This window comes from Talpa europaea (assembly GCF_964194135.1).
Source record: "Talpa europaea genome assembly, chromosome: 11".
Lineage (NCBI taxonomy): Eukaryota > Metazoa > Chordata > Mammalia > Eulipotyphla > Talpidae > Talpa > Talpa europaea.
The window spans coordinates 70,735,977-70,758,691 of record NC_140078.1 but is presented as its reverse complement, the minus strand read 5'-3'; the positions used below and the strand labels follow the sequence as shown (position 1 = coordinate 70,758,691).

General features: G+C 48.8%; 1 protein-coding gene across 1 annotated transcript in view; it reads left to right on the top strand.

The window, feature by feature from the left end:
• Positions 1-947: 947 nt before the first annotated feature.
• The window catches only part of BSN (bassoon presynaptic cytomatrix protein), a gene marked incomplete at both ends in the record, with an annotated part of 82,281 nt that continues 60,513 nt past the window's right edge, over positions 948-22,715 (top strand). The window contains one exon of the mRNA XM_084247199.1: positions 948-1,162. Coding sequence (XP_084103325.1) covers positions 948-1,162 — 215 coding nt within the window. The remainder of the gene's footprint in view (positions 1,163-22,715) is intronic.

The window sequence follows — 22,715 nt, the reverse complement described above, 5'->3', positions numbered from 1 at the left end:
GCTGAGGCTAACATCCAGCTGGCTTCAGGGCAGCCCTGACACACCCTCCATCTTTTCCAGGTAGGCTTCCTGGGGCTCTTGTCCGGTGGGACCAGGACTCACCATGAATTCCAGATGGTTTCCATTGCCATCTGGATATTCACTCCTTAGCTGGCCTTGGAGACTGTCACAGTCCGGCCTCATCACCCAGTATCCTCTTTCTACATCCTTCTGTTAGGGGAAAAGGATGTCCTAAAGCTAATTGCATACAGGCTTTGTGGACTCCACCCCCACTCCAGACCAAAGCCAAAAGACACTGGTGAGGACCCACAGCCAGGCAACCCGTTTTATATGGGGGTTGCTCCGTAACACTTCCATGACTTTGCACCTCTGAAGACCCCTGTTCGTTTACCTTTTCGACTCCTAAATATCCTTTCAGGTCACACTGGAGTGGTTCCTCTCAGAGGCCTGTCCCTAAGAAGCCTACCAACTAACGTACTGAGGTTACACGAAGGAGGGCACCCCCCGCCCGCCCGCCCCGCCCTTCCAAGCTCCCCAGGACAGGAAGCGCCACTGAATCCAGAGGAAGGCACGGTGTGACACCTCCACCCCCCTTTTCCGGCCTCTTCTCACGCTCCCGCCAACTCCTGCGGGGCTCCAGGTAACACGCCGGCTGCGTTGGTCCCCAAAAGCGCATGCGCTCGCTCTGGTGGCAGTTTCCCGGCGACCCCGCCGCGAGCTCTTGGACACGCGTCCTCTCGGGCAGGCGGGAGCGCGCGTGAGGGGTGGTGGTGTTGGGGGGAGCATGTGCAGGGAAGGGGCGCGCGGGACGCCTGTGCGCATGCGCAGCGGCAGGCGGAGGCGCGAGCTGAGCTGGGAGATGGCGGCGGCGAGCGTGTGAGCAGCCGCCCGGGAGCCGCCGGCCCGGGCCCAGCACTACCCCAACCCCGCCCGCCCTCCTGCCCGTCATGGGCAACGAGGCCAGCTTGGAGGGTGGCGCTGGCGATGGGCCGCTGCCGCCCGGAGGCCCGGGTCCGGGCTTGGGCCCCGGCGCTGGGAAGCCGCCTTCAGCACCGGGCGGCGGCGGACAGCTCCCCGCGGCGGGCGCGGCTCGGGTGCCTGCGGGACCACCCGGCCCCGGCGCGGGCCCTGGCCCCGGCCCTGGCGGCCCCGGCCCGGGCAGGTAAGCGCGCGTCGCGGCCCCCGGGGTGGGGGTGGGGGGCGGGGAGCTGCAGTCTGAGGCCGGGGCCAGGGCCCGCCGTCCACGGTCTGGTTGGACAGCTAGGTCGGAGTCTGGGCGCACTTTGAATGCATCCACCTTGGGGTGAACTAAGTGGTCCTGCCAAGTGACCCTCCCTTTCCGACCTCCCTGTCTTGGCAAGGCAGGGTGGTGAGCGCAGGGTCAGCTGGGGCCTACAGACCATGACTCCGTCACGAACCCCAAATTCTCTTCCCCCCAAAGCTGGACTCAGGAGGGGCTTATGTAACCTCACTCTGTTCCCTCTGCACTGGGAAATAGTGGGATGGAAAACGTCCACTCTGTCTGCATGTGTCCATTGTGTTGGGTCGAGGAAAGAGCACAATGGGAGTGGCTGTCAGGAAAGATAATTGTCACTGTGAGGAGCAGAGAGACATAGAAATTGTTGAACCATGAACTTGGTCATGTGCTGTCCTCAGGTATTTAGTAACCGTAACCATCTTGGGAGGGAGGAAAATGCCTCTGGACACCAAAAGGTAGTTATTTAAGCTCAGCGATACTAACAGGTCATGTGCTTTCACCAAGGTTTAGTAAAAACACTTTGGGGTGAAGTAAAAATGGTGTCGAATCATCTGGCACCGGATATGTTCCTATTGTCTTATGATTTTTATTACCACCTCAAGCCAGTGGAAAGCGTGAAATCCACACAGACTACTTCAACTAGAACATGAATGACCAAATACTGTGAAGACAGTTTGTTTAGAATTTATGCCAACCTAGTTTCTAAAAAAGTCAAGTGGTTCTGAATGCAGTGGAAGAGAATACCAATATGTAATAAACCAGTAGACCAAAAACTCAGGAAAGCTACCAAGAGACAACAGAATAAAATGAAGGTATTATCTTTACGCCAGATATGCCTGGGGAGTAGCAAAACCAGGAGTGCTTATGTCTTCGTGTGAGTCTGCTGATAATGATGCCTTGGTGTGGGAGCTCACCAGTTGTAAGAGAGCATAATTTTTTATTTTTCAGCTGCCCAACTATGCCTCTGATGTGTTTATCTCCTCAGAAGTAATTTTTTTGACAGCTAATAGTAATGAACAGCTTTTAGTACCCTGAAACCTACCGCAAACAGGCCAGCCAGTGAGCATCCCTTTTAGAGGTGGAATTTGTCCATTTTACATTAGCTATTACAGTAATGCAGTTAGATAGCACACAGTTCTTAACACTGAAAATACCGTCCATTTTGCTGTGTGTTGAACTGCTGTTTGAGTTTTAGCTTGAAGGAGGCTCATCCAGGCTTTAGAGCCCTCCCTCCATGGGGAAAGCATCCATAGCTGAATGGAAAAAACCCTTGTTTGGAGAGCTCTCTAGATGGGGAATTTGACATTTCTCTTCTGGTAACCAAACAGGCTACTCTGCTCATCATTGGTCTGATGTAGAGCCCAGAATGTGAAATTTTATAAGGACGGAAAGGAGGATGGTGTCTCTTGCTCGTGTTCCTTTTTACTGTTTCACTTCCCTCTATCTGAGTTTTGCTACAGGGCTAACCCCCAGCATGGGTTAGAGGAACCATGGCTCCTGCTGGATCAGCAGTCACATAATCTCTCTCCTGGCTGTGGGTAAGGCTCACAAATGGGCCTGTGGCGCCAAGGTCCTGTGGCTGTCAGGCTCAGGGTGTGAGCTGTTTGTCCCTAAAGCTCAGGACTAGGGGAATTTACTCTTCTAAGCTGAAGCTCAGTTTGTCACAGCATTTCAGCTGAGCAGCACCTCCATGGCTTACCTTTCCTTCAGCATCAGAATGGTTTCTGCTTCCTCTCACCAGAGCGTCTCAGGTACCTGATGCCAAATTTAGCATGTTCTGTTCTGAGATGCCGCTGAACAGATTGGCCCATTGATGGAGAAAAAACCCTGTGGCATGTGCTTCTGGGCATTCAGGGAAAGAGCATTAGCTCAGTTTCCAGCAAGCTTGTGAATTTGGGAGCAGTTGGAAACCTCATAGAGGTAGGTGGAAGGTGAGGTAAGGGGGAAGATCATTTTACTAACCCCAGAGGGAAACAGAATTAAGATTTTGGGGAAGCTGAATCCTGACTCTTTCCTGTTGCCATATTACCCCTTGTCACCCCAGGCTGAATTAGTCTTTTCCTGCTCATACTCAGCTCACTTGGGCTCTGTGAGGGGGTGGCTACAGCATTTGTGGCTGAAGAGCCTGACCTGAATTCCATGAGTAGCAGCACCACCACATCCATGTACATCTTAGCCCTTTTGGATGATTCGGCACTATGGACATTGGAGAGTTCTACAAGGCGGGGCTCTCTGCTTCTGGTCTAAGGGGTGTATTTACAGTTATATAGGTTCTACTTAGTAGAAGATTAGGGAAGGCTGAACGCTGCCCCAGGCTCCACTATCCAAACTGTGTGAGTTGCGTCTTCCTAAAGGAAGGGAAACCTTTCATTCATGTATACAGTCATGGATACAGTTACCTGTTTTTACAGAGGTATGCAGTGAAGTGCTCAAGTCGATAAGGTTTTACCCATGCCAAACCACCAGTTCAAGATGAAATTTTATCAGCCCAGGAAGCACCTTTAATTAAAAAATTGCACAAAGCAGCCATGTAGATCAGTGGCAGACTGTCTCATCTACACCAGTCTTGTGCTTTGCACGTATTTTGACATTTGCAAATTCATCTTCAGTCAATCAGCCAAGGTGTATTTATCAGTACCAAAAATAGGCTCTAGGCTGGACTTTGTGTAGGATCTGAAAGGGCATCCAGTGCTCCCTGTTCTCTAGTACTTTGCAGTCTGGTTGATCAGACATCTCTGGAAGAGACAAATCATTGAAGGATTCTATGAGCAACACTGTGGGCAGTTCAGTGCTGAGAAGTGTCAAATAGGCAGTACTTATAGAAGCAGTGTCAAGTTAGAAGAGAGGCAGAGCCAGGCTTCAAAAGGCATGCTGGAAAAATAGTGGTGAGAGGTAGAGAAAGGCAGAAATGGCATATGGGTGTGGCCTAAACACGTAGAGAGAGTGAGCAGAATGGGACCGAGTTCAGGAGTATGGAGGAGAGGTGGGATGAACTGGAGGAGGCATCTCTTTATTACCCTTCGAAATCTCTGATCAAGGTTGAGGTTGCCTCTTGCTCACTTCCAGCCCATATGCCATGGAGACATTGTGAGCCAAAGACAGCTGGACACAGAGTACCTGCTCATTTGTGGGAAGGTGGGGAGGGCTGCTCTGAGAGCCACACCCCGAGTTCCTTTCTCGAAGTGGGTTGGTCAGGTGCAGTATCTCTGGTCTGCAATTAACCAGACTTGTTATAATATGTCAGCTAACAACCAGAGTCTGGAAAAATCTGAGACTAATTTGTAAGGATAAAATGAAAGGACACAATTGCTAGGTTTGGAAATAATGGTCAATGGTCCTTTACCATTTAGAGATCACGTTGGCCCTGGTGGCAGGATTCTCATGGAGGACATGTCATGGGGTTTGCATTAAGTCATCTAACTTCTGAGTGGTGATGATATCTAAATTTCACTCAAAGCAGGCAGCCATTTTTGTACCGTGTCAGGGAGAGGTGGTTATGATAATATAGTTGTTCCCAGTATTATTCACATTGATAATATGCTGCTGATTTTAAAAAGTGTGGAGATATTAGGGGAGAGAAAGGCTATCTTTAAAAAGTGTTATAGAAAACTTCAAATGTACATTAGAGCAAAGAGAATAAGCTAACAAACCCCTGTGTTCCCATTGTTCATTCACAGCCATCATCAACTCTTGACTGACCAAGTTTATCTCCCTCACTTTCCCTCCTGGAAGCAACTTCCAGATAGCCCAATGTATTATCAATATTTCATTATGTATTTCCACAAAATAAGGCCTTTGTGTGTTACCGCAGCATCATAGTCACATCCAAGCAGACTAACAATCCCTGTTTTTTTTTTTTTTAAGAATTATTTTTTTTTTTCCTAAGATTTATTTATTTATTTATTTATACAAGCACTGGGTACAGTCAGAAGCGCGGGAGGGTGAGAGAATTCACCAGAGCCAGGGCGGGGAGCAGAGCAGGCAGAAGGACCGAAGTACACTGCTGAGGGGAGCAGCAGGCGGCAGGAGAGGTCTGTGCGCCATGCGGGACCCTCCTGGCCGGGAGCAGCTGGGGATCGAACTAGCGCTGCAGAGGCTGCGGGCAGCTTCGCAACCCAGCACTCAACCTTTGCGCCACCAGGGAGGCCCTAACAATCCCTGTTTAATCTCAGCAAAAATCAATTTTTATGATTATCTTAGGAATTTATTTTCACAGTTGGTTTGTTGGAACTGTAATCTAATGCATTTAATTTGTTTGATGTATCTCTTCCATTTCTTTAAAACTATAGCTTCCTTCTGTTTTCCTCTAGTCATTTATGATTGGAAAGGGTATCATTTGTCCTAAGGTATTTCGTTTTCTGGATTATGCGATTGTATCCCTCTGGTGTCATTTAAGATATTCCTCTGTCCTCTGTTTACCCATAAACTGGGAATTATATCTAGAAGCCATTCAGATTCAAATTTAATTCTTTTGGCCAGAAAATTTTAGGTTTTTATTTTTTATTTTATTTTTTTAAAGGTTTATTTATTTATGCATACAAGAACAGGGATACAGGCCAGAGGTGTGGGCGGTGAGAGGATCCACAGAGACAGAGTGGAGAAAGAACAGGCAGATTGACTGAAATACACTGCTGAGGGGAGCAGCAGGCGAGTCAGGAGAGGTCTGCTGCGCCATGTGGGTTGTTCCCTGGCCAGCCGGGGAATTGAACTCATGCTGTAGTGGCTGCGCACAGCTTCACAGGTTGCTCCTTAACCCTTTGCGCCACCAGGGAGGCCCCAACTTTAGGTTTTTGTTTTTGTTTTTTTTTAAAGATTTATCCATCTATGCATACAAGAACTGGGGTAGAGGCCAGAGATGCAGGGGGTGAGAGGATCTACCAGAGACAGAGTGGGGAAAAGAACAGGCAGACTAACTGAAACTCACTGCTGAGGGGAGCAGCGGGAGAGTCAGGAGAGTTCTACTGCTCCATGTGGGTCACCTCCCCGGCCGGCCGGGGAATTGAACTCATGCTGTAGTGGCTGCGCACAGCTTCACAGGTTGCACCTTAACCCCTTGTACCACCAGAGAGGCCCCAATTTTAGGTTTTTAAAAAAGAATATGTTGAGGGCTTTTGACAGGAAGAACTGGGAGTTCAGTCAATGTAGAGCCAGAATTTGCATGAGTGTGGTAAGCAAGGAACAGTGCACTGGGTCACTTTCCTGTTCTTTTCCTAAAGTTTTTCTCCTTTGAGTTGGTTAGGATATGAGTTTCAGAAGACAAAACTTTCAGAGGTTCCAGGGTCATGCTTTTCTACCTCAGTTTTGGGGCGCTCTCCGTGCATATGTAAGGAGGAGGGCTGCTAGGAGACAGGATTTGGGCTCCAATAAATCCTCTCTCTTGTCATTAATCCTGTGTGTCTAAAATGGGGCCCCTTCTCTTGTTAGTGATGGAGGTGGGGAGGGACAGACCTTGCCATGTATGGGCTATTTGGGGGGAATCTGTTCCTGGGGTCTCTAGCCTATATAAAATAAATTGGAGCTGGCTATGGCAAAACAGTTATAACTACTATTCCTGAATGCCTGCTTCATCACAAGCATGCTTGTAGATGTTTTACACACTTATTCCTCTCTCCACCTGCATAAACTTGCACATTTTTCCTGCTCAGAAATCACAGTTTTAAATGGTGAAATGGTGGCTGAGACCTGCGTGCCTGCAGCAAGGGCCCAGTGTCACTTTAGGACTCGAGGCTCTCCTGGTATGCTGGGACATGGTGGAAAATCTAGCGGTGGGGTCTTCTGTCCCAGGCCTCTCAGTTGGTGCCAGGGACATGCATTGCAGGTGTTGATACTGCATTTGTATCAGTGTTCCTTTCCTGCAGGGCTCTTTACTACCTATTCACCAGTACAATGGTAGAAACTGGTCTTAGCTGGGGGATGAACTGGGACCCTGCCCTCCCAAAATCTGCTGTGGTAATGGAGGTGGAATGTGTTGTCTCCTGCTTTGCAGATTTTGTTTCTAGTGAGGATTTGTTGGCCCCTGACATTCTCTCAGCCCGTGTGCCTTATACTTTAGGTTCTGGTCAGCTGTGCCCGTGGGATGGAGCGGGTTAGCCTTCTGCTTGATTCATGTGTGCTGCACCTTGGGACTCAGGCCAGTCACAGGACTGCTCTGATCCCTCCTTCCTATTCTTTGCTCTTATGGGCATATAGGGTTCTGAAGAGAACCTTGCTCTAGCAGACACCCTTTACCTAATACCCCTACTCCATGCCATCAGGGGAATCACATGGAGGCACATTGGGAGTCTCCGAGGGACTTTTACTCACCCCTGGGATCAAATCCAGAACTGCTTAGAGTGTGAGTCCTGGCTGTTCTTGACATGGGTAGGGGCCACTGTCACAGCTATATGTGAAGAAGAGATTTTCCCTGAGGAGAAATAGAAGGGTTGGCTTCAGGATCCCAACTGTTGATGAAAGCAAAGAGCCTCGATAGCCTGTTGATGAGCTCTCACAAAGATTACAGCCTCCCTTTACCCCCCACCCCACCACCCCCCAATCTGGGACTGCCCCCTGTACTCAGAGAAGCCCAAGTTCTCCAGTGATTCTGGCTTGGAGATGGAACTGTCTCTCCCAAGAATGCTGGAAGAACCAATAAGGCATTGGATGCTTGGGAAGAAAGGGAGGTAAGGAAATTTCCCTGCAGTCCTGCCGTACATTCAATACATGTCTGCATGCAGTACTTGCAAGTAGGTAACAAGGGTTGTTTATACTTTTTATATTTCTACAATTAAATTCTACTTAGAAGTGGAAGGAGGGGGCCTCCCCGGTGGTGCAGTGGTTGAGCGTTGGGTTGCGAGGCTGCCCGCGGCCTCTGCAGCACTGGTTCGATCCCCGGCAGCCCGGCGAGGGTCCCACATGGCGTGCAGACCTCTCCCGCCGCCCGCTGCTCCCCTCAGCAGTGTACTTCATCATTCTGTCTGTTCTGCTCTCCGCCCTGGCTCTGGTGAATTCTCTCACCCTCCCGTGCCTCTCACTGTACCCAGTGCTTGTGTAAATAAATAAATAAATCTTTAAAAAAACAAACAAACAAACAACAAAAAAACCCTGCTTCCTTTGTTCGGGGCTCTCGATATCTGCCAATGTGATGCGTTGGTAGGTGCCATGAGCGCGGACTCGAGTCTGTAATAAACTCCCTTTAAAAAAAAAAAAAAGAAGTAGAAGGAGGGGTCTCCTTGGTGGTGCAAGGGGTTAAGCGTCAGCACTATGAAGCAATCCATAGCTACTGCAGCATGAGTTCGATCCCCGACCAGGGAGTTAACCCACATGGCGCAGCAGACCTCTCCTGTCTCGCCTGCTGCTCCCCTCAGCAGTGTATTTCAGTTAATCTGCCTGTTCTGTTGTCCACTCTGTATTGAGTCCTCTCACTGCCTGCACCTCTGGCCTATACCCCAGCTCTTGTATGCATAAATAAATAAATCTTTTTTTTTTTTTAAAGATTTATTTATTTATTTATACAAGCACTGGGCACAGTCAGAAGCACGGGAGGGCGAGAAAATTCACCAGAGCCAGAGCGGGAACAGAACAGGCAGACTGACGAAGTACACTGCTGAGGGGAGCAGCGGGCGCGGCACGAGAGGTCTGCCCGCCATGTGGGGCCCTCGCTGGTGGCTTCGCAGCCCAGCACTCAACCACTGCACCACCAGGGAGGCCCAATAAATAATCTTTTTTTTTAAAAAAAGTAGAAGGAGTTCAAAGTAAAATTTTATCCACATATTCAGGAAACTCTTGTTGAGCATCTTCTGCATGCTTTTCCTGGGGGACCTGTGAGGAACAAAGGAAAGAGCAGGAAATGGGTGCTGCCTTCAAGGGTGCACAGTTTGGTGGGGGAGAGAGATACAAATCTTAACCCTCAACTTCCTTAAATTAGAGTTTGCTTTGGCTTTCTCTTTGTCTCACAGAGGTAAGACACATGAGAGCGTGATCTAAAGGAATTGTATTATTTCATATTTTAAAATAGTGCAGCATGTATTTGTGTAGTGTTTTACAGCTTACAAAACACATTCACAACATTAGCTTATTCTGTTGGGAGCTTCAGAGGCCTAATATGAGAGATCTAGAAGAACAGCCAGCTAGCTGACTTGAGCAAACTGAAATGCCATACACTGAGCACAGCTGGAGAGCCGCGTCACTTTCCTGCCTCCTGCTCTGAGAAGATGGAAAATTTAGCAAGAGGGTGGGGAGTGCTTGGAGGACAGAAAAGGGCCAGGAAGTAGGACATTTGAGCAAAGGACAGCGTAGTGTGTGATGGGGGTTAAAAATAGTGGAAACCTCCTGGGTGGGGGTCAGAAACTCAGGTTTTAATCAATCATTAAAACATTGCCCCAAATTGGCTGTACAGGTTGAGTAGGGCCTCAGTTTTTTTCCATATGTAAAATGAGAGATCTAACTAGATGATATCCAAAGTCCCCTGTATGTCTGACAATTTATTTCTGTGAGATGAGGAACAGTGGTGCTTCCCATTGTTCTTCAGCCCCACGGGGGAGAAGAAACAAGTACAATGGATGTGCAGACTTCAGGTTAATTGAAGAGCTTTAAGTGAAGATTGCTCTTCTGTCTTGCTTCAGAGATCTTTAGAGTGGACAAGATGACCTCATAATCAAGCCTGGAACCTTTTCTTTTTTTTAAGATTTATTTTTATTTATTTATGCACACAAGAACTGGGGTACAGGACAGAGGGGTGGGAGGGGGGAGGTGAGAGGATTCACCAGAGACAGAGTGGGGAGCAGAACAAGCAGATTGACTGAAACACACTTTTTTTTTTTATAGAGGCATGTTTTTATTTATTTGTTTGTTTGTTTGTTTGTTTGATGGTTTTGTTTATACATGCACTGGGTACAGTCAGAAGCACGGGAGGGGGAGAGAATTCACCAGAGCCAGAGCAGAGAACAGAGCAGGCAGAAGGACAGAAGTACACTGCTGAGGGGAGCAGCAGGCGGCAGGAGAGGTCTGCATGCCATGTGGGACCCTCCTCCGGTGGCCGGGGAGCAGCCGGGGATCGAACCGGCGCTACAGAGGCCGCGGGCAGCTTCGCAACCCAGCGCTCAACCGCTGCGCCACCGGGGAGGCCCTGAAACACACTTTTGAGGGGAGCAGTGGGGGGAGACAGGAGAGGTCTGCTGCACCATGTGGGTAGCTCCCTGCTGGGGATTGAACTCAAGCCACAGTGGCTGCTGATAGCTTGATAGTGCTGAAACTTAACCCCTGCGCCACCAGGGAGGCCCAAGCCTGGAACCTTGATTCCAAGAGGGATTGGCTGGCACCTTGCCTTTTGGTTGCTCCTTGTAGGCAGCAGCTCTTCTACTGGGTTGGCTGACCAGCCGGCAAGATTCCCACCTAGGCTAGCAGAGCCTGCCGCTGGCTCCTTGTTCCCAGTTGCGTTCGGCTTCTTATCTCCCTAGTGTTGTTCTATCCATATATCCATATCCCACAGGGGCTTTGGCAGCAGCCAGTGAGTACATAAATTCCAGGGGAATTGGATTGGCCAGTGTTTCGTGGTGGGGGAAGCTGGCGCATGGAAAAGGCTGGTCTGAAAAAGGCTATAGTTCTGCTCCCTCCAGTTGTGCAGATTCCTTCACTCGTAGGGTGAGAAGGGTGTGGCTCTATGCACTTCCTTCTGCAGCTCTGTGAGTTCTGAGGGCTCAGGCTAGGTCTCCTCCAACATCAAGGTCCTGTCCTTTTATTTTGAGCATCTAATCTAACTCCTGACGGATGCCAGAATGTCAGCTCTCGTGTTCTCTGAAGCAGGAACCTTGCCTTGGTATGAAAACCCCAGTGGTTAAGAGCCTTTGTTCCCTCCCAAGCAGATTATTTCACTGTTGGAAAGTTCTACTTTCTCTTTGTCTAAAGTAGGTTTCCTTATTCCTCCCACCTCTCGGTCCAGGCTCTGCCCTCTGGCACAGCTGATGATTTTGCTCACAGGTTTAGCAGGAGCTCCGTGTGCTCTCACCTCCTCAGCTCCAGTCTTCTTCTCTAGACTGACTTCTTCAGCTTCTGTGGCTGGAATGTGTCCCTGAGACCCTTGCTGGGGTGTGACTTGGGCTGCGCTGCCCAAGGCTTCACTATCCTAAGGGCAGGGAGGCTCAGGCCAGAGCTCAGCATGTCACATGGACTGTGACTGACACAGTCTGAAGGACAAGTGCCCTTTGCTCATGCAGCCTGACAACACTTTCCTATACTTTTCTGAGCATGCTCTGGCACTACCCCCCGCCCTTGTTCAGCCTCCTGCTGGTCATCTCCATGCAAGGACCATTTTCCCTTCATCCTGGACTTGTGCACCCTGTGTGAGTCTGTGGGGGCCTGCCTGGGTCTCTGCCATGTTTCTCTGGTTGTGCTTAGAGATCCTTTCCAGACAGGTGAAGGTCTTATTGAATCCAGACTCTGTCCCCTAAATGGGATAATAACTAAGGCAGTGTGCTTGTTTCAGAAGTTATGCTGCAAAACTGTGAGCCCACTTCCCAGACCCCTATGTCTGACCTCGGGTGGCCAGTGTTGGGCTCTCCAGGCCAACGTCTTGCCAGCTTGGGTTGGGTTTGCTAGCTGAGGACAGTGGTAGAGCCATGGCTGGATTGGAGAGGCCACCGCTCCTGGCACTCCAGCCACACATTAGCCTCTGTGCCCTGTGGAGGGAATGCACTATAGGCCCGTCCTTCCTCGGTGGCTGGTGTCATGCTGATCTTTGAGGTGTGTTGGCGTTCATTCTGTAGTGTGCATGTCCCCAGGGGCAGCAGGTGCTCTGCAGATGAATATTTTAAACACACATAGAAGGAGAAGAGATGGACTGTAAACCCACCACCCAGCTTCAGCAATGAAGAGTTTTGCCAACTTGTTTTTATCTGTATTCCTCCAACATTTGTCTTAGCTTGAGTATTTCAGTTAACATCCATATGTGTCATTTCAATCACAAATACTTGAGGATGTACTTCCTTCTAATAGTTAAAAGGTGTTTTTATTTTACTCCAATGCCTTTATCACAGCCAACAAATTAGCTAGATCTTAATATAACCTAAAACCTAAGTTCAATTTTCCTCTTTTTTTTTTTTTGTTTATTTTATTTTTGCATAGAACTGGGATGCAGGCTGGAGGGGCAGGGTGGGGTGGTGAGAATATTCACAGAGACAGAGTGGGGACCAGAACAGGCAGATCTACTGAAATACACTGCTGAGGGGAGCAGATGAGACAGGAGAGGTCTTATGTGCCATGTGGGTCACTTCCCTGACTGTGGATTAAACTCAGGCTGTTGCGGCGGTAGTGTTAAGATTAATTCCTAGGCCACCAGGGAGGCCCTTTCCTTGATTATCTTAAAAATGACTTTTTAGATTTGGTTTGTTCAAATCAAGATCTAAACAAACCTTGCATATATGTAGAAGATGTGTGTAGCGTATGTATGTATTTGTTTCAAGAGAATAATTTGCATATTTTTACTAACTATAATACTAATGAATGTTGTTTAAGAGTTCCTTGTGGTTTCTTTCATCCTTAGTTTATATCTTTGTAGGATGTACAAAGTTCTGTGATTTTGAGTTTTAGAGATATTTCTTCTCTGTGTGGTTATGCTATTAAGAGGATATAAAGTGAAGCTCTTTTTTTCTCAGTTTCTGTTCATTTTGTAAGGATTGCTTTTTGATTAGATATCTGTTGCCATCATCATTACTGCATAATAAACCATTCAAAACAGAGTGGCTCAAACAGCAATTTTTATTCTCAGACCTACATTTCATGCTGGCTAGAATTCACTAATCCGGACTGGACTCTGTGCTGCAGTTGAGTCCAGGTCTGCTGCTTGTTTCTCTCATCCTCCTTGGATAGCTGGTGACCCAGGGCATCTTCTCCCCATGGTGATGCAGACACACAAGACGGCAGGCCTAATCTCTCTCTCTCTCTCTCTCTCTCTCTCTCTCTCTCTCTCTCTCTCACACACACACACACACACACACACACACACACAGATTTTAAGCCTCTCTTTTATTTTTTAAAATAAATTTTATTTTTTTAAATAAATTTTATTTATTTATGCATACAAGAGCTGGGGTGCAGGCTGGAGGTGCGGGGGGTGGGAGGATTCACCAGAGACAGAGTGGGGAACGGAACAGGCGGATCCACTGAAATACACTGCTGAGGGGAGCAGCAGGCAAGACAGGAGAGTTCTGCTGTGCCATGTGGGTTAACTCCCTGGCTGGGGATCGAACTCGTGCTGCAGTGGCTGCTGATAGCTTCATAGTACTGAGACTTGCACCACCAGGGAGGCCCTAATGCCACTCCTTTGCACCACCAGGGAGGCCCTAAAGCCTCTCTTTTAAATGACACGTCTGCTAGCGTTCCTTTAGTCAAAGCAATTAATATTTAAACCCAAAGTTAAAGGAGTGGTGTTACAGTTACTATGGCTGTGTAACAAATTACCCCAAAATTTAGTGGCATAAAACAGCCATTACTGTGCTCACAGATTCTGTAGGTCGGAAATTTGGGCAGCTGACAGTGGGATGGTCTATTTCTGTGCCAGTGTCTGGAGGTTCAGCTGGAAGACTCAATTGAAGGCTGTGGACTAGAGCCATCTACCATATCCTCACCATTTTCATGTGTCACAGTTGATACTGGTTGTCTACTGCGGGCCTTCCTGCTTCTCCATGTGGGCTAGTTTGAGCTTCTTTACTACCTGGTTGTGGGGTCCCAAGAGTGTTCTGAAAAAGAGAGAGATAGATAGAGGGTGTATTATCTTTTACGATCTAGTCTTATACATGTTACTTCTGCTGCATTCTGTCATTGAGACAATCACAAAGTCCTGCCCGAGTTTGAGAGGAGAGATGTCCAGGTTCTATAAGACCATGTGGGATTGGAAGTCTTGCTGAGACCATGTTTGGAAAACAGTGCCACAGCTAGAGAGTTGGGGAGTCACATGGCAAAAGGCAGCCAATCCACAAAGGTGAAGAATTGAGAACAATAATGCCATCTAACTTACTTTTTTTTTTATTTTCTCAAAATTATGTGTGATTGCAAATAAACCAAGGTATATTGAGAGAGGTCAGGTTCCATTTTGTTCCCTTCTACCTTGTTCTTTTCTCTCTGACAAAGCCATTTTTGTCATTTTTTCCATTGTGTTTTGAAAATATAAGGGAAAGTATGCATTTATTTATCTCTCTTTTCAATATAAAAGATAACAGACTGCAAACCTTCTTCTGTACTTTGCATTTTTTCACATATCTGTAAGATCACCCTGTAACAGAAATGGAAATCCTCCTGACTTTTCCTTGCATCTGCACAGTGCTCTGCATGTGAACTGCCATGGTTCTTCCACAGCAGTTGCCCCGTATCCAATCTTTTGTTCTTACAAAGAGCACCACAGTGAGGAATTCACTGTATATGCCATTTTGTATTTTTACCTATGTATCTGTGGGATAGTTTCTTAGAAGTAGGATTTCTGAAACCAAATGGTAGATCCACAAGTTGTTTTGTTATGTGTTGCCACGCCTGAGGGGCAAGGGCAGAAGCAGGGAGCTAGTGAGGGGCTGGAATAGTATTTGGGTGTGAGAAGATGTCACTGGACCAGGACAGGGGTGGGGGTTGGGAAGCAAGGAGGGCATGAGGGTGCTGAAAACTGCTCATCTTCTAAATATATTCTGGATGTGGAGCCAGAAGGATTGCTGAAGTGTTGGCTATACAGAACTAGAAAAAGAGAGAAATCAGGCAGACCCCTGAGGTTTTTTTTTTTAGATTTATTTATTTATGCATATAAGAACTGGGGTACAGGCCAGAGGTGTGTGTGGGGGTGAGAGGATTCACCAGAGACAGAGTGGGGAACAGAACAGGCAGACTGATGAAGTACACTGCTGAGGAGAACAGCGGGCGAGTTAGGAGAGGTCTGCTGCACCATGTGGGTAGCTTCCTGGCTGGCTGGGGATCGAATTTGTGCTGCAGTAGCTGCAGAGAGCTTCATAGGTTGCGTCTTAACCCCTTGTGTCACCAGGGAGGCCCAGACCCCTGAGTTTTGACTTGAACGTTGGTGCACACTGGATGCAACGGAGATGGACTATGATGGAGACTTTGTTTCTGATATGCTGTGTTTTAGAGGCATCCAAGTGAGCTGTCAGGTAGGCAGCTGGGTATTCAGTTCTCCATGAGAAATAAAGTAGCACTTCACCTGTAAATGCTTTACTATTAATGCCACCTGCTTCCTACAAGTACCCAGGGAAAGAGTAAGGAAGAAGAAGAAATTGAGGTAATACTGGAGTTCCAAGAGGGTGAATCAAGTACATTTAATTCAACAAACATTTATCTTATCAAATGAAGTGTCATAAATGAAAACACTCAGCATGAGCCTTGGCATTAAATACCAGTTGGTGCCTACTTCCTGCCTAGGGCTGAGGATGTACAGGTGAACAGGTAGAGATTAGCATCCTTATTTCCTGCCATACAACATATTTGAACAATACTTGATTAAGGTATGGCCTCAGCCCTCTGAGAGTTCTGACTCGGTAGGGAGCATTTGGGGGGGGCTCAGGACCCTCCTCATGCGCCTCATCTTCACATACAATTGCTAAAACAGAATTTGGACTGCAGACTGGAGAGTTTACTTGGCACTTCCTATAGGCTCTAAGAATCCACTGCTGGGCAGGGATGAAGCCTAGGCCACCAGAGCCACAGAGAACACCCCCCTCTATGGGAAGAGTGTCACTTTGCTTCTTAACTCTCACTTGTGTTCAAGAAACTTCAGGAAGTTTAGACAGTAGTGTGGGGCAGGGTCCCCTCGGAAATATAGGAATTAAGAAGAGGGCAAGAGAGTGGGAGCCCCTGGTGTGGGGCAGCTGCTCTGGAGTGGTGATCTTCTGGTGGAAAATAGGGTAGAGATACCATAATTTAAATTCTGGGTCATGCATTTCTCTGCATCCAGGGCCTGGGATGCCGACTGTGGCACCTGCAGTGGCTCAGAAGCCAGTGGACTGGAGCAGGGTTTTCCCAATTCATCCTTGCTCCCTCCTGTACTGAAAGTTGTTTTGCAAATGATAGTGCTCAGTGCCGATTGCCAGGGTCAAAGAAACTTCCTGCCAAGGCACCTTTGGGGAGCTGTGCTGCAGGTTGAGCCTGTGGAAGAAGGGCTGTGGGGAGCAGGCAGAAAAGGGCAGCTTGTTCTGCATGCTCCCAATAGACCACACCTGCCACACTATCTCTCCCCACTCAACCCCTTTACTCCCTAGTTTCATCAGAATGTGATAGGAGCCCACCCAGGAGCCCCTGCTCTTACTAGTACTTTGCAGCTCCCTGGCCATCCTGGTGTGCGCCTTGGCTTGCCTGAGCTGTGGAGACAGACTGAGGAGCGGCAGGCAGTCTCTGCGCTGTCCCTTCCCCAGCACCCAGTCAGGTGTGAGGAGCTGGAAAACCCATCCAGGACTCCAGGGACAGGTGCCAGAGCTACACAACCTGCTTCATTTCTAACTGGTAGAAACCTCTACAGCCCTTAGTGTGGAGTGATGAAACCAAACATGTCCTCTCTGTTCTCAACTCAGAGAGCCAGAGAGCCTGGTGGGGCCTCTTGGGGGAGACACCACCCCTTTCAATTGCCAAGACTCCAGCTCACCGCTCTGGGTCTGCCTGGTGGTGCTGAGAACCTGTCTTCTGAGGCACAAAGAAAGGAAGCGAGAAGTTTTTCCTTTTGGGAAAGCACCCTGTGCCCCTTGTACTCCTTGTCTGAGCATTCACTTGGGAACTCACAGGCTTGTGTGACAAGGGATTGGGGGGACAGTGACCCCACAAGCCATTAAGGCTCACCTCCTGTTGAGATTTGGCAGGGAACATGGGCCTCTGCCAGGTTCCCTCAGCTTCCTTTTCCTTAGTTCTTAGTCCTTAGTTCTGAGAGAAAAAAACGACATTCCGGTAAGGGCACGCATTGCCTTTGAAAAGATAGTAATGATCCTTGGTGCTAACAGTAATTTTGTGTATATACACTTTTTTCCTCTGTGTAGCTCTGACTAATGGAGGGTCAGGACCACAGGTTGGCATACAGAGGTCAGAGAGCAAAAAATGTTTTTTCAAGAACGCCATAGCAAGAACCCCATAGGATGGGAATGTCAGTGACTTTGTTTGGTGTCCATAACAGATCCTAAAACTGTTTTGTTCGGGAATGGAGTAGACCTCTCCCCAGACACAGACCCGGCTTTTCCTGGGACCCCAGGTCATTGAGAATGGCTAAGCAGAGTGTGGGTGATGAAACAGAAGGGGGAGGAAGAACCTGAGATTCCCAGCTCCAGCGTCGGCTGGGTGAATCTTCCTGACTACTTTGGGATGAGGAAGCTTTTATATGTTTAGTGAAGGGGTTCGGCATCCGGTGTGCAGAACTGGTCTGGCGCCCTCCCTGCCCTAGGTCAAGTGGGCTGGGTTTGGGAAGCAAGAGACAGCCTCAGTGTGGTCCTGGGATATGAGGCTTCAGAATGAAAAGAGAAGAGTGCAGGCCCCACTCGATGGAGTTTGGGGGCGAGGTCTCTGCTGCAGAGACTCCACGGAGTGACCCACTTTGTGGTGTGTACCCCTGTGCCAGGCCCCAGAGTCCTCAGGATGCAGTCGGGAATGAGAACAGAGATTGTTCAGTCCTTTCTTTTGCATGCTGCCATGGACACAGGAGCTACCTTAGTGAATAAACCGATAAGATTTTGGCCCTCAGGGAGTGTACCGCCTTCAGGAGAAAGACTCACAACTATAGGTGGTTCTGGTAAAGTGTGTGGGTATTATCGGAGGATGTGAGGGTGGGTTTTGATACACAGGATGCAGGTGGCACTAGCCGTATCTTCCCATCACAAATTAACTTCTCCAGAGACCCTGCTTTATCCCCAGGGAAGGTTTTGTTCCCAAAACACGCAGCCTCACTTTGAGATTGTTTCTTTGTCCAACATTTTGTTCACTGTTTATTTTTGTTCAGTCTCTTGTTCGTTCAACATACGTGATTAGCCTCACTGACTATATTAGGTTTGTGCAGGCTCTGATTCGCGGAAGAAACAGAACAGTGAGGCTCTCTGGATTCCACGGTCTGTGTGAGCGTGAAGAGCCCAGGAAAAACCACTCAGTCTCGAGGAAGGAGCGAGAAAGGAGCAGCAGAGCTCTGGAGCCTTCACCATAGCTCTCAGTGCCCATGTCCTGTCAGCCTCGGGCAGCATTTCTTCTCTACCTGCTGAGGGCCGGGCCTCAGATGACCTCAGGGGCTGCTCATCCCCTGACACATGTAAACACATGTGCACAAGTACACATATGCACGTGTGCACACATTCCCTGACCCTGCTACCTCCTCCTAGGATGGCATTTTCCTGTTCTTAGCCGCCTAAGGGTTCAGCTACATTTGACCAGCTTTCCTCTGGAAAGCCCCTTCTTGGTTTTAGCGGCACCTCCTTGTTTACCTTTCATGCACTGTGCCATCACTTACCCTACACCTTCTGTAGGGCTGAAATAGTACTTAGTGTTGGGCTTATAGGACCTTTTCCTTGGGAAAACTTGAGCCTGTTCCATGATGGAATTAATCTGATTTAAAGACTTTGTTTGGTGTCCATAACAGATCCTAAAACTCTTTTGTTTGGGAAGGGAGCAGACCTCTCCCCAGACACAGACCCGGCTTTTCCTGGGACCCCAGGTCATTGAGAATGGCTAAGCAGGGTGTGGATGGTGAAAGAACACTTCCGGTGGGAAATACCAGCCGACTTGGACACCCCTGCTTGTTTCTCTTATTGTTCTCCCTGCTGTTTCTCTCTAATCTGGTGTTTCTGGCTTCTTTGGGCTCCTTGGGAATCTTGGTAACTCAAAGCTCACATATCCCTCTCTCCTTTTCCTTTCTCTCTCTCTTCCATTTTCAGATTTCCAGGGGGCAGGCTGAGAGGCTCAATGTGGCGCAGGGCCCAGGAGAGCTCTGATCCCCAGTACAGGTACACAGCCTGCACAGGCCCCTTTTACACACCTGGGGTGGCCCCAAAAGCAGCCTCACAGTTGAGCAAGGGAGACTAAGATAAGAGGTAAACTCAGGGAAAATTCCAAAAGGCTAGTTCATCTTCCCTACTCTTCTTCCCCTTATCCCCTCTCCCCTCTTTTCTCAAAGCAAGGACCGTCTCCCAGCTGTTTGCTTCACTGATGACCTGTTCATTCTCTTCTAGCCTGACCTCCAAGCATCTTGAGGCTACCAGTCTCCAGTTGTCTATTGAGCTCAGCTGCCCTAGTTGAGAGCTGGCACTGCCAGGCTCTCCAGTCTCTGCTTTTGTAGAGGATGGGATTGTGCTTTTCTTGCCAGTCCCTTTTCATTATTGAGATCAACTTTCATTTTCATGGCCTCCTCGGATCCGTCAGCTACATGTGCAGTAGGGGAAGGGCAGTGGATAGGTGGCATCTGCCAGATGCCTCTCTTGGGGACAGCTCTCAGGTACCCTTAGACTCAGGGAGGCCTCCTTAAGGAACCCAGGCTCATGGAAACTTGTCCATCCTCCTCTTCTTGGGCACTATGCCACGGTCTGAGCTGCCATGGCGAACAAAGCAGACATAGCCCTATTCTTGAAGACCTAAGGGCTAGTTGGGGAGACTGACATTAATCACACTCAAATGCAAATACTGATGAAGGAATAGGACCAGAAACCATGAGAAGTAGTGCTGGAGAAAGTGGTGCCAGGGTGAGGATATGGGAATGGGATGTCTACAAAGTGAAAAGGGGCCAAAGAAGCATGTAGGAGATTCGAGGGGGCTGAGCCTTCTAGGCAAGATGACCCACACATACCAAGACCCCGAGGCTTGTGTTCAAATGAGCAGGAGGTCATTTTCAGTGAATGAAAAGTTAGAGATATATATGGGAGCAAAGGGGGAACAATAGTACATGGGCCTATTTCCAGCCAGGACATATTACTGTGACTGCTGGAGCTGGTTGTTTAGATGGAGTCTGCCTCCTGTGTCCCCTTCGACCATACCCTAGTTTTGCTTTTTCCTCTGGGCTCCGATAGAAGTTCACTTCCACTCCCCACTTCTGGGCTGTTTGTCCAGCTGACTCCCCCTGCCACTGGGCAGGGGCTCCAGCTCCCTGAAGAAAAGTAGAAAGGTAGCAGCAATGCTTTTTAAGACATTTTTGGATGCACAGTCAAGTTCCTATCTTTCCCAGGAGTAGAGGCATTGTTAGATGTAACTGCTGGCCAAGGCTCATTGCACAGATTTCCCCATTGAGTGGAAAACTCACTCTCAACCCCAGGGGTCACCTGCAGGATCCCTGCTGCTGGCCAGCATGTCAAGATGACCTTTAAACCTCTTCCATGTGTGGTCCTTTCTCCTGGGTCTCTCATACCCCAGAGGATCCTGTATCCAGGTAAGACAGAGAAGGCCAAGTGGGTCAGAATGATTGCTAAGGTGTTCACACAACAAAATGGAGGATGGCTCTTGGGTCCCATTAATTGCTTGTCCAGGAAGAGGAGAACTTATTCCAGTAGCCTCAGACTCTCATCCATCCTAAGACTCCCATGCAGAGCTATGTTTCAGCTTTTCTTCCAGAACCTGCTTCTGGGCCCCCTTTTGTTCTTGGACCATGAATATGCTTGCTCTTTTCTATCTGATGGCCTTTGTTTCCCAGCCAGGTCCTGGCCTCTGGCCTCTTTCTCTTTTCCATGAGCACAGCCTCCCTGTGGCATTGCTCTGACTGTTGCCTTAGTCCAAAAGCTTGGTGTTGAGGTTAGGGGCAGGGAGGGCCTTCGCTCCTTTTCTCATAGCAGAACAATGCTGAGCAACTATCAACAGCTACTGCGACTCACCAGGCTTCGCAAAGGAACTCTTCAGAAAAACAGGTGCTTAAGCTCAGTCTTGGCAAAGCGTGGCCTCCCTGTGGAGAATCTACAGTGGGTGGGCCCAGGTTTCTCCTGGATTTAGAAGCTTGGTCTGTCCCAACGGGGTCTTTCCTAAGGATGCTGCCAATGTCTTCTCTCTAAGCAGGTGTGCAGCAAGGGCACCCTAGAGGTAGGCCAGTAGCCCTCATAGCCATATCAGCCTGTGACAGGGCCCCTAGGGAGGCTTTCCTTGCCACTTGTCTGTAGAATGGGCCTCTTAATCCCCCAGGATCACAAGCCACACCTTAGGAAGTCACTCCCAGGCCTCTAGAGATACTTAACAGAGACCCCCCCCCAGGTCTGACCCCATTGTCTGGCTGAGTTTATGAAGGGAGGAGAGACAAAGAGAGGAGAGCCTGGAGGTGCATTGGGGAATTGGGGCAGAAAGTCCTACCCATGGTGGCTTCCCCTGGGAGCATGATACCACTGATCACAGTCTGTGGTTACTTTGCATGAACCAGGCACAGGGAGCAAGTTTACCAGATTCTCATCCCAGACTAGGTCACAGGGAGCACTGGGCTACCCAGCAGGGAGGGGCATCATTTCATTTTCTATAGTAACAGACATTTATTTATTTATTTATTTTAAATGATTTATTTATTTATTTATTTATTTATTTATTTATTTATTTATTTATTTATTTATTTATACAAGCACTGGGTACAGTCAGAAGCGCGGGAGGGTGAGAGAATTCACCAGAGCCAGAGCGGGGAGCAGAGCAGGCAGAAGGACCGAAGTACACTGCTGAGGGGAGCAGCGGGCGGCAGGAGAGGTCTGCGCGCCATGTGGGACCCTCCTCCGGTGGCCAGGGAGCAGCCGGGGATCGAACTGGCGCTGCAGAGGCTGCGGGCTGCTTCGTAACCCAGCGCTCAACCGCTGCGCCTCCGGGGAGGCCCTATAGTAACAAATATTTAATCACCAAACAAAATTTGTGACCCCTGAGTGCCCAAGGACTGCTCTAAGCAAAATATTAGGTCACAATAATAAAGTGGTACCTACTCCAGAAATCAATGCTCTGGGGAAAGATGTGTTGCCTAAGAGGGGACACAAAGCTATGCTTAGTCCCCTTTTCTCCTGAGGCTTAGCAAAAATGGGGCCACACAAAAACAGATGAGTGGATCAAGAAAATGTGGTATAGGTCCTCCCTGGTAACACAAGGGGTTAAGTCTCAGCACTCTGAAGCTGTCCGAAGCCACTGCGGCAGAGTTCGATCCCTGGCCAGGGAGCTGGCCCACACGGAACAGCAGACCTTCTCCTGTCTCGCTCGCTGCTCCCCTCAGCAATGTGTTTCAGTGGGTCCGCCAGTTCTGTTCCCCACTCTGTCTCTGGTGAATCCTCTCACCCCCCACACCTCTGGCTTATACCCTAGTTCTTGTGTGCATAAATAAATAAATCTTAAAGAAAAAGAAAATGTGTGGGCCTCTCCTGGTGGCACAGCGGTTGAGCGCTGGGCTGCGAAGCTGCCCGCAGCCTCTGCAGCGCTGGTTCGATCCCCGGCCCCTGGGCGAGGGTCCCACATGGCGCGCAGACCTCTCCTGCTGCCTGCTGCTCCCCTCAGCAGTGCACTTCATCACTCTGCCTGTTCTGCTCCCCTCTCTGGCTCTGGT